The following is a 10,394-nucleotide window of genomic DNA, read 5'->3' on the forward strand; positions in this document are numbered from 1 at the left end:
GAGCGGGCTCAGTCGTCACGTGGTCCCCCAACCTGCGCTCTGCCATTGGCTGGACGATCCGCCAGTCGGATCGGTGCCGACCAATCAGCACGCTTCCGTTAAGAAAGGGGGGGGGGAGGGAAAATCAGCCCGCCCCCGCATAAAGGAGCCCCCCCAAAAAAATGCTGAGTCTGGGGACGGAGGTGGCTCCACTGGGGCTCGAACCCAGGACCTTCTGCGTGTAAAGCAGACGTGATCACCGCTACACCATGGAGCCACGAGGGGAGGGGGGACTGGGGGGGATTTCTGTGGCGCAAGGGGGAGCGCCTTGGACTTCAACCGGCAGCGGACACTGAGGGTCGCGGGTTCGAGTCCCACCAGAGCGGCTACGATCGAGTCGGGGGGGTGGGAAACAACACAAGACACAGGGACCCCCCCCCACGACTAGACCCTTGTTGGCCAGCATGGGGTGGGGGGTGACATAAGCCCCCCAAAGGCTGGAGGGGGTCACCCCTTGGAGTTAATCCCCCCATGGCTTTGACCCCAGTTTCTGGTAGCCTATAGCTCCCTTTTCTTTGGGGGGGGGAAGCAAAAACCAGCCCAGTGCCCCCCAGACAGCCCACGGGAGGTGTTTGGGGGACACAGAGGATCCCACAAGCTGGCCAGGTCCCCCGTGATGGGGACAAGGAGCCGTAGGGCAGGGGGCTGTGGGGGCCAGGGTGGCACCTGGGCCCCCCCCACCCCCCAGGGACATGGCGGGGGGGGGCCAGTGGTCCCTCGATGGCAGCTGGGGACCCATCGGGGGGGGGGACACATTGAGGTGCCCGCAGTGACCAAACATCAAGGAGGGAAGAGGAGAAGGAAGGTTGGGGACCCTCTGGGCCCCCCCCCGGAACCTTCCCGCCCCCCCCCCCCGCCAAAATGCTGCCTGGGTGGCTCAGTCAGCAGAATATCAGAGTTTTAATCTGAGGGCCAAGGGTTCAAGTCCCAGCTTGGGTGCTATAACCCCCCCCCCCCTCTTTTTTGGGGTGCAGGGACCCCTGTGGGAGAGCGGGTGATCCCTCAGCTCCCCCCAGAGTCCCAGGAGCAGGTTGGGGGGGGCTGGGGGGGGGGGGGGTCCAGGATCAACACCCACTCCACCCCCCCCCCCCCCCCCCCCCAACAGAGCAGGCACAAGGGGGCTGGGGCATTCACAGATTTTAATTTAGTTGTTTTCCTGGAGAGGGGGGAGGAAGAAAAAAAAAAAAAAAAAAAAAAAAAAAAAAGGCATCATACGCCCCCACTTTTCAGTTTTTGGGGGTGCAGAACCCCCCCCCCCGCCTCCCCCCACAGCACATCTCCCAGCCCCTGTAGTGTTTGGGGGCGCAGGGGCCCGGCTGCTCCCCGGAAATGGGTGGGTGGGAGGGCCCCCCCCCCTGCCCCCTCCCCAAATCCTCAGACCATCCCCTGCCCTCAACAACCTCCGGGGAAGGCACCTGGAGGGGGGCCCCGCGGCTGGGGGACACCCCAGGGAGGCTGGGGACAGGACTGGGTGCGTCCCCCCCCCGGCCGGGGGCTCTGCAGGGGGAGAAGGGGACCCCCCCCCCCCCCCCCGCTGCTCGCTCTCTACATATATATAATATACACCTATAGAACAGGCTGTGGGGTGGAGTCTGCCCCCCATTCTCCCCCCCCATGAGCCTCCCAATGCCCTGGGGCGGGGGGGGGGGGGGGGCAGAGGAGAAATGAAAAATGGGGAGGGGGGGGGAAGAGACCAAGGCCAGCCTCGGGCTCGCCCCGCTGCGCCCACCACCGCCTGGGGCAGAGCTGGCCCCCCCCCGACCCTGCCCTCCCCTTACTGCCCTGGGAGGGGGGGTTACAAAGTGTGTTAAGATGAAGGGGAAACACACCCCCCCCACCATCTCTTTTTAGCCGGGGGGGGGGGGGAAATGTCCGTGCCGGTTTCTCGCTCCCCGCTCCCGGCATCAAGGTCAGTTTGGATGGAACTAAGGCAACCCCGGCAGGCGAGCGCGGCCGACGGAGGGGCGGTTAAGACAGACAGACGGACAGACAGATGGGGGGGGGGGGGGGGGGGGGGCTCCCCTTCGGTTGGGCCTTTGTGTGTGTGTGTCGTCTCTCCCCACCCCACCCCACCCCCCCCTCCAAAAAAAAAAAAAAAAAAAAAAATCAAACCCAAAAAACCACCCGTCAGCTCAGAAAATATCCGGGCACAAGGTCCAGTCCTGCTTCTCTTTGCTCTCCCAGTAACCGCCCCTGTAGACGTGCGCCAGTTCCTGGGTGACAGGGTCCTTCTTGCGCTCGAACCACAGCGGCTTGTAGGGGTCGTAGGGGGTGCCTGGGGGGGCGCAAGGAAGGGGGGGGGTGGGGTGGTGAGTGAGGAGGGTGAGGCTAAAAGGGTAGGATGGGGGGGTGTCTCCCTCTCTTTCTCTCCGTCTCTGTCTCTCCGTCTCCCCGTCTCTCTCTCCCTCTCTCTCTCTCTTTCCGTCTCTCTCTCTCTCTCCCCCCCTCTCTCCCTCTCTCCCTCTCTCTCTCTCTCTCCCTCTCTCTCCCTCTCTCTCCAGCTCCCTCTCTCTCTCCGTCTCCCTCTCTCTCTCCGTCTCCCTCTCTCTCTCCGTCTCCCTCTCTCTCTCTCTGTCTCTCCCTCTCCCTCCGTCTCTCCCTCCCTCTCTCTCCCTCTCTTTCCGTCTCTCTCCCTCTCTCTTTCCGTCTCTCTCCCTCTCTCTTTCCGTCTCTCTCCCTCTCCCTCCCTCTCTCCCTCTCCGTCTCCCTCTCTCCCTCTCCCTCCGTCTCCCTCTCCGTCTCCCTCTCCCTCTCCGTCTCCCTCTCCCTCTCTCCCTCCCTCTCCGTCTCCCTCTCCCTCTCTCCCTCCCTCTCCGTCTCCCTCTCCCTCTCTCCCTCCCTCTCCGTCTCCCTCTCCCTCTCTCCCCCTCTCCGTCTCCCTCTCCCTCTCCCTCTCCCTCTCTCCCTCCCTCTCCCTCCCTCTCCGTCTCCCTCTCCCTCTCTCCCTCCCTCTCCCTCTATGTCACTTGTCCCCCCCTTTTCTTACCGTCCTCGGTGGCCCTGGCAGCATCAGCTTCCCGTCTCTTGCGGGAGATGCGTTGTTTCTCCTCCAGGCGTTGTTTTTCGGCGTTGGCTTCGTCCCAGCGGCCATTCTCCATCAGGCGCTGGTCGGGGCGGCGGCGGCTGTCGGTGGGGGCCGTCCCGTTTTCCGGGGCGTTGAGGGTCAACGCCAGCTCCGAAAAATAGTACATATTCTCCGCGTACTTCCTAAAATGACAAAAAAAGGAAAAAGACCCTCCCCCTCAGATTCACACCCAACCCCTCTCTCCCCCTGCGCTTCGATGGGAGGTAGGAAGCAGGCCCCCCCAGGTTTTTGGGGACGCTTTTGTCACGTCGTCCCCCCACTCACGGGAGAGGGTTCCTCTTCCACAGCAGCACCCGGCTGTCCTCGGCCTCGTGGGCTCTCTGCCGTCCCTCTGCCCCGTTGTCCCCAGTGCCCTGCGTCACCTTGTAGCAGTCCATCTTCTCGTCCCAGGTGCCCAGCAGGACGAAATGCACCTTCCCCGTGGGGTCTGTCACCTCCCCGGTGACCTGGAGGGAGAGGGGACGGCAGCCTGAATGGGAAGCCACAAGCAGCCCAGCGCGTTCCAGGCTGTCCCCCTCCCCGTGTCCTTACCTTCCTGGCCACGTCCCGGGAGAAGTAGCTGTAAGGGACGAACTTGAGATTGCACTTGTCACCCGTCTTGTGGTTGACGATCTCGATTTCACCTGACTGAGAAAAGGGAGGGGACAACGGTCACATCCGGTCCTGGAGGGAAACTACAGGACCTGGGGAGCCCTGTTCCCAAGGTTTTATCCCACCTGGTCTATCCAGAGTTTGCCCACGATGATGTTGTGAACGGTGGTGGTGACTTTTTTCCACGTGTAGTGGTTGCCGGAGGAGTGGAAGACGCAGTGGATGGTACCTGAGGAGGGAAAGTTGTGCTGGGAACCCTCCTCCGGAGCCCACCCGATCCATGGAGACCTTGGGTGGGCCCCAAATCCAACCCCACTCCCTGGCAGAGAACCATCATCCTCCCTTCCCCAAGGGGTCTACCCGTGCACGGCGCTCACCCAAGGGCATGATGGAGAGGTATTTGCCCCGAAATTTGCTGGTGATTTTAATTTCTTGCCGAAGCGTCCAACCGTGTTTGGAGTCGGCGTGATGGGCAGCGGCCGGCGGGTGGTGGCTCACCTGGCCGGGGGAGAGGGGACACATCATCTCCGGCCACCCCGAGCCGGGATCGGCGAGGCTCGGAGGAACCCGGGGACGGCAGTACCTGCTCGCAGAGGGAACGGTAACCGTTCTCCTCCAGACGATCCAGCTCGAAGGTCTCCCCCAGGAGAGGGTTGAAGGGTTTGCTGGTGCGGAAGACGGTGGTGGAGTAGGAGGAGACGGTGAAAGCGGCCACGTAGCACAACTGCTCCAGCGAGCTCTCGCATTTGGCCGCTCGGTCGAGCAGCTCGTGGTACTCCAGGTCTTCCGTCAGGCGCTGCAGCATGGAGAGGGGCTCGTTGAAGTTCACCTGGAGGGAAATAAAGGGTAAGAAGTGTGTGTGTGTGTGTGGGGTGTCTGGGGTGCCCATTGCCCCCCTGTTGGCTGTGTCCCCTCTCACCGGCATCGGGATCTTGGACAACTCCTTCCCGATGCAGTTCTTCATGATGCTCCAGAGGTTGAGGCTGTAGTTGGGTTTGTAGGGGATGCGGGTTCTCTTCTCCTTCTTGGTGTCTTCTACCTGGTGCTTGTACTGGGGGGGGGGGTGAGATAAGGGCTGCTGTGATGCTGCTGTGACCCTCCCTCCACCCACCCCAAGCCCTCCGTGGGAACCAGGCCACCCCCCGGTCAGCCCCATTCCTCCAAGAACCAGCTCAACGCACGACCCTGGTGAAATGTCCCCGTCCTACCTGCTCGTCCAGGCTGATGTCGCTGCTGGTGCCGCTGATGTTGCTGCCCGTGCGCCTGGGGGGGGACACACAGAGGGGCAAAAACAGCCCTAAGAGGGACGTGGGGGGGCAGGAAGGCAGCCCCACGCCCTGGCACTCACTTGTGGCCCATGCTCTCTGGCATGGTGATGATCTCCGGGGCGTCGAAGAACTCATTGTCATCGTCCTCATCGCTCATATCTCCTTTCGCCGGGCAGCAGGGATCTGGGGAGGGGGAGAGGGCAGTTGTAGCCAGTTCAAGGTTCCTCCCAGTTTACCCCAGTGAGGCACTGGGGGGCTATCCTGTCACCACGAGGTAGGCGAGGGGCCACACACCACCTCTGCCGCACTGAAGGGTGGCAGACGAGGCTTAGGAGGAACGGGGACAGAGCCAGCTGCCTGCTGGGACCGGACACACCTATCGCTCGGGGTCAGCCACGTGAAGGACACCAAGCCCAGTCCAGAAAAAGGACTGGAAGCAGCTGGGGGTTTATGCCACCCAAAGGGACCTGGACGGGCTCAAGAAGGGGCCCTCATGAGGTTCAACAAGCCCAAGCACAGGGTCCTGCACCTGGGGTTGAGGGAACCCCCGGTATCAGCACAGGCTGGGGATGGAGCGATGGAGAGCAGCCCTGAGGAGAAGGACTTGGTGGATGAAAAGCTGGACACGACCCGACAACACGTGCTGGTAGCCCAGAAACCCACCCACATCCCGGGCTGCATCCCCAGCAGCGTGGCCAGCAGGGCGAGGGGGGGGATTCTGCCCCTCTGCTCCGCTCTGGGGAGACCCCCCCAGTGCTGCCTCCAGCTCTGGGGCCACCAACAGCAGAAGGACGGGACCTGTTGGAGCGGGACCAGAGGAGGCCACGGAGATGCTGGGAGGGCTGGAGCCCCTCTGCTGGGAGGACAGGCTGAGAGAGTTGGGGGGGTTCAGCCTGGAGAAGAGAAGGCTCCAGAGAGACCTTCGAGCCCCTTCCAGTTCCTCAAGGGGCTCCAGGAAAGCTGGGGAGGGACTCTGGATGAGGGAGGGGAGCCATAGGAGGAGGGGGAAGGGTTTGACACTGAAAGAGGGGAGATGGAGATGAGATGTGGGGAAGAACTTCTTTGCTGTGAGGGTGGTGAGAGCCTGGCCCAGGTTGCCCCGAGAAGCTGTGGCTGCCCCATCCCTGGAGGGGTTCAAGGCCAGGTTGGAGGGGGCTTGGAGCAACCTGGTCTGGTGGGAGGTGTCCCCCCCATCATGGAACTGGATGATCTTAAAGGTCCCTTCCAACCCAACCCATTCTATGACTCTACGCTACCTTTGGCAGAGCCGCCGGTGCCGGGCGCACTGGCTGGGAGGACGGTGGCGCCACGGAAGGCCCTCTCCAGGTGGTTGTGCTGCTTGGCCAGTTGCTCCAGTGTCTCCTCCAGCCGGATACGCTGGTCCCGTTCGTGCTGCAGCGATTTCTGCCACTTCTTGCTGTGGGTCTGGGCCAGCATCAGAAAATCCCGACAGGCCTGCGGGGAAAACGATGCCCCGTCAGCGTACAGTCAGTGTGTGGGGGTCAAACCCCCCCCACACACACACCTTGTGGACCTCTTCTATGGGGTGGGGTGCGGAACTCACGTTGATCATGGCGTTGGAGGTGATGCGGAAGAGGGTGGCTCGTTCATTGACTTGTTTGATCTTCTCGGAGCTCTCGGCCGGTAGCCGGAGGGTCTCCAGCTCGCTGAGGGAGCGCTGCAGGGCCGTGCCGTGCTTGGCGATCAGGTCGTTGCAGGTGCTCAGGTCCTCCACTTTGCTGGAGAGGGTGCGCAGCGTGCTCTGCAGCTCCGTCTTGTCCGTCTGCGACACCGATTCGTCACCGGAGTCGTCTGCCAGCAGGGAGGGACCTTAGCGTAGCCCCGTGGGGTATCCTTCTCCTCCCAGGAGATGGGGGGGGGGGGGGGGGAAAGGGGAAGCTGCGTGCTGGGAGCAGCGGGATCAACCTGCCCTCTGAGCCACACCAGGCTCTGACCGTGGGGATGCCAGGACGGGCACAGCACGAGCCGCCCCCCCCCCCCCCCACCACCACCCTGAGGGCTGGTAGCCACACACAGGGCGCTCCCGGCCACCGCCACGGCATCCTGAGTGGCAATGACATGGCCACGGAGTGGCAGCTCAGAGCAGATGGCCGGTTTCCTGGCACAGAGAGCGGTCACGCCAGCGAGGACGTGTGTGCCAGGCTGCTGGTGGCTCCTCAAGCCAGAGCCGGGCAGCGGGGGAGCCGGTGCCATGCCGGCACGGCCACAGCAGGTATGACAGCGGCTACCGAGCTCACACGGGGACGGACACGGCCACCCCTTCCAAACCCTGCTTGGGGGGCAGCTGCCAGCACCCCGGGCCACCCGTTTCCGAGCCGGGTGCTCATGCAGCGGTGTCTCTGCACGGCCAGATCCCGCTGCCGGTGTCGGCTGCTGGTCTGGATGAGTTGAGGGGGGGAATAATTTAGGTCTGAAACTGGGCGAGCGCCCAGCAAACGGGAGGGAGACGAGATTCCCCGGGGGAGGGAGAGCAGCAGGCGCTGCCGAGGAAGCCCGAAGCCACATTTTGGGGAGTGGCGACACATGGAAGAGACTCAGCAGTTGTCACTGTCACCCCCACAAGCACCTCGGGCCAGGCTCGCTCTCTTGAAATGAAGACAATTCCCAGGGGATTGGGAATGTGTCTCCTGCCCGTGAGGAAGAGGATGGGAGCCTTCGTCCCAGCAAAGCACCAACTCCTTGCTCCTACAATCATTGGGAGCTTCCCAAACCCCAAAGCGCGAGGTGACACGTGGTGGCCGAGCAGTGCAAGCATCCCGTGACCTCGCTCTTTGTTTTCCGCGCCGTGATCTTGGGAGAGTTTGGGAACGTCCAGTGCAGGACACTGGAACACCTGAGCCATCACAAAGGGGGCACTGAGGGGGGACGCGGGATTGCTTTCTACGGGGCAGCAAAACAGCCCCTGGGCCGAAGGAGAGGGACCCACACGTCCCGCCTGGCTCCGAGGGGCTTGGGGACACACGGAATCATAGAATCAATCATCTAGGTTGGAAAAGACCCTTGGGATCACCGAGTCCAACCATCTACCCTACTCTACAAAGTCCTTCCCTACACCGTATCCTCCACCACCACATCTAAACGACTCTTAAACTCATCCAAGGATGGTGACTCAACCACCTCCCTGGGCAGCCCGTTCCAGTGTCTGATCACTCTTACTGTGAAGAACTTCTTCCTAACGACTAGTCTAAACCTACCCTGTTGCAGCTTGAAGCCATTCCCTCTTGTTCTACCGCTGTTCGCTTGTGAGAAGAGACCGGCACCAACGTCTCTACGATGTGCTTTCAAGTAGTTATAGAGAGTGATGAGGTCTCCCCTCAGCCTCCTCTTCCTCAAACTAAACAGTCCCGGCTCCCTCAATCGTTCTTCGTACAACTTATGCTCCAGGCCCTTCCCCAGCTTCGTTGCCCTCCTCTGCACTCGCTCCAGCACCTCCATATCTCTCTTGGATTGAGGTACCCAAAACTGGACACGATACTCCAGGTGTGGCCTCACCAGTGCTGAGTACAGGAGGACAATCATCTCCCTACTTCTGCTGGTCACGCTATTCCTAATACAAGCCAGGATGCCATGGGCTTTCTTGGGACACCTGGGCACGCTGCCGGCTCATCTTCAGCCGCCTGTCAATTAGAAACCCCCACATCCTTTTCCTCCAGGCAGCTTTCCAGCCGCACTTCCCCAAGCCTTGGAACGATGCGTGGGGTTGTTGCTGCCCAAGCGCAGGACCTGACACTTGGTCTTGTTGAAGCTCATCCCGTTAAGGTCGGCCCATCCATCCAACCTATCTAAGTCTCTCCGTAGAGCTTCCCTGTCTTCCCGCGGATAACAGAGACGGGCTGCGTGACGGCACGATGGCGCCAGGGCCGTACCTGACTCCTCCAGCATCTTGACGGCTTTGGCCTTGGCCAGCTCCAGGGCGGTGACCCAACGTTGCCGCTCCACCTCCGAGCTGGCCTTCAGGTGATAGGTTTGGGCCCCCCCGTTGGAAATGATGAAGTTGCAGGAATCCTCCACCGTGATGTTGGCAGTGGCCAGGTTGATGGTGCCGCGACAAGTGTGCCGCATCTCCGCCTTGGATCTGCACAGGGAAGCCGGACAGGGACAGGAGGGTGAGGGGGGCTGGGGCAAGGAGGTGACCCGTAGCCCAGCCCAGGCGGTAGCCAAGCCCTGGGGTGGGGGCCTGGCATTCCACACCCCACCCCCCCCGCCCCCAGGCTGGGCTATTAATAGGGCAGCGGCTCCAGCCCCCGGTGGTTTTGCCAAGCAGCCGGCGTGGGGTTTCACCGCCAGTGCCGGAACGGGGCCAAGGCTGGCAACACCGCTCCAGGGAAGGGGTCCGTGGCCCCCGGGGTTCAACAAACCCCCAGGAGCGGCCCCCACCGTGCTATTCCCCCCCCCTCCCTGCGGCCCCGGGTGCTTCCCGCATCCCGGCACAGAGGGTGAAGTCCCCAGCGCCCTGCGAGGCCGTGCCAGCCTGGCACACCCCGTCCACGTCAGCGGGCCCGGGAGGGAGGGAACCGCCTGGGACACCCCAGCCCCGGCGGTGGACAGTGTCTCCCCCCCACTCTCCGCGCCCGCCGGGCTGTAACCGGAGCTGCCAGCTGCCTACGGGCTCCGGTTCCCCCATGAATAATGGAGGACTGGGGCCCCCACAACCGGGTTCAGGTGTCTCCCAGCCTGCCGAGCCGCCAGCCCGGTTCCCCGCGGAGGAACGGGCCCTCGGTGCTGCCTAGAGATGGTGGTGGGTGGGGGGAACACCGAGACTCGGCGAGGAGGGCCGTTCCCCGGTGCGTACCGGTAGTAGCTGAGGAGGCCGTTGCTGAGCACGAACCAGCGGCGCTGGTAGCCCTTGATGTAGTTGGTCCATTTGAAGAGCCAGCCCTCCCGCGCCGAACCGGACCCGGCGCCGCCCGACCCGGAACCGCCGCCACCGCCCCCCGCCGCCGCCGCCGCTGTCGCACCCGCCCCCGGGCCTGGCCCAGCCCCTCCGCCCGCCGCCGGTGAGGGCAGGGCGGGGGCTGAAGTAGGGACCGCGGGCAGCGCCATAGGGCCGGGCAGCGCCGCCGGCCCGGGGCCCGCTGCCGCCGTCGCCGTGCGGAGCTCCGCCATCGCCGCCGCCGCCGCCGCCCCGCCGCGCTGCCGTCACCCGCCCCGCCCCCGGCCGCGCCCCATTGGCGGAGGCGGCCCCCGCGCGCACCGCCCCGGCGAGCGGATTGGCGGCAGCTCCGGCGGGGGGCGGGGTCCGCTCTCCCGTTGGCTGCCGGCGCGCTTGCGCGGAAGGGCGTGAAGCAACGCTCCCTCCCCCGCCCCCTCACTGGTCCGGTCGGCCGCCTGTCACCGCGGCGCGCCAATCAGCGGAGGAGAGCGACGCCGCGCGTCACCGCCGTCGCAGC

At 63.7% G+C, this 10,394-nt stretch overlaps 1 protein-coding gene and 1 non-coding gene across 2 annotated transcripts; both read right to left on the reverse strand.

The window, feature by feature from the left end:
- Positions 1 to 183: 183 nt before the first annotated feature.
- On the reverse strand, positions 184 to 256 carry TRNAV-UAC (transfer RNA valine (anticodon UAC)). Its single transcript has one exon. It is a non-coding gene; the product is annotated as a tRNA-Val (tRNA).
- A 1,781-nt stretch (positions 257 to 2,037) lies between these two features.
- OSBP (oxysterol binding protein) lies at positions 2,038 to 10,110 on the reverse strand. The gene is made up of 14 exons (XM_074167164.1): positions 9,797 to 10,110; positions 8,871 to 9,079; positions 6,548 to 6,795; positions 6,240 to 6,438; positions 5,064 to 5,166; positions 4,924 to 4,978; positions 4,635 to 4,766; positions 4,299 to 4,544; positions 4,093 to 4,213; positions 3,841 to 3,944; positions 3,656 to 3,751; positions 3,389 to 3,570; positions 3,026 to 3,246; positions 2,038 to 2,314 (listed from the first exon to the last, which is right to left on the reverse strand). Exons 1-14 carry the CDS (start codon positions 10,108 to 10,110, stop codon positions 2,172 to 2,174), a joined length of 2,373 nt encoding a protein of 790 aa, XP_074023265.1. The 3' UTR covers positions 2,038 to 2,171.
- Positions 10,111 to 10,394: the final 284 nt, after the last annotated feature.

Source organism: Numenius arquata, unplaced genomic scaffold (assembly GCF_964106895.1).
Source record: "Numenius arquata unplaced genomic scaffold, bNumArq3.hap1.1 HAP1_SCAFFOLD_1190, whole genome shotgun sequence".
In the NCBI taxonomy this organism is placed as follows: Eukaryota; Metazoa; Chordata; class Aves; order Charadriiformes; family Scolopacidae; genus Numenius; species Numenius arquata.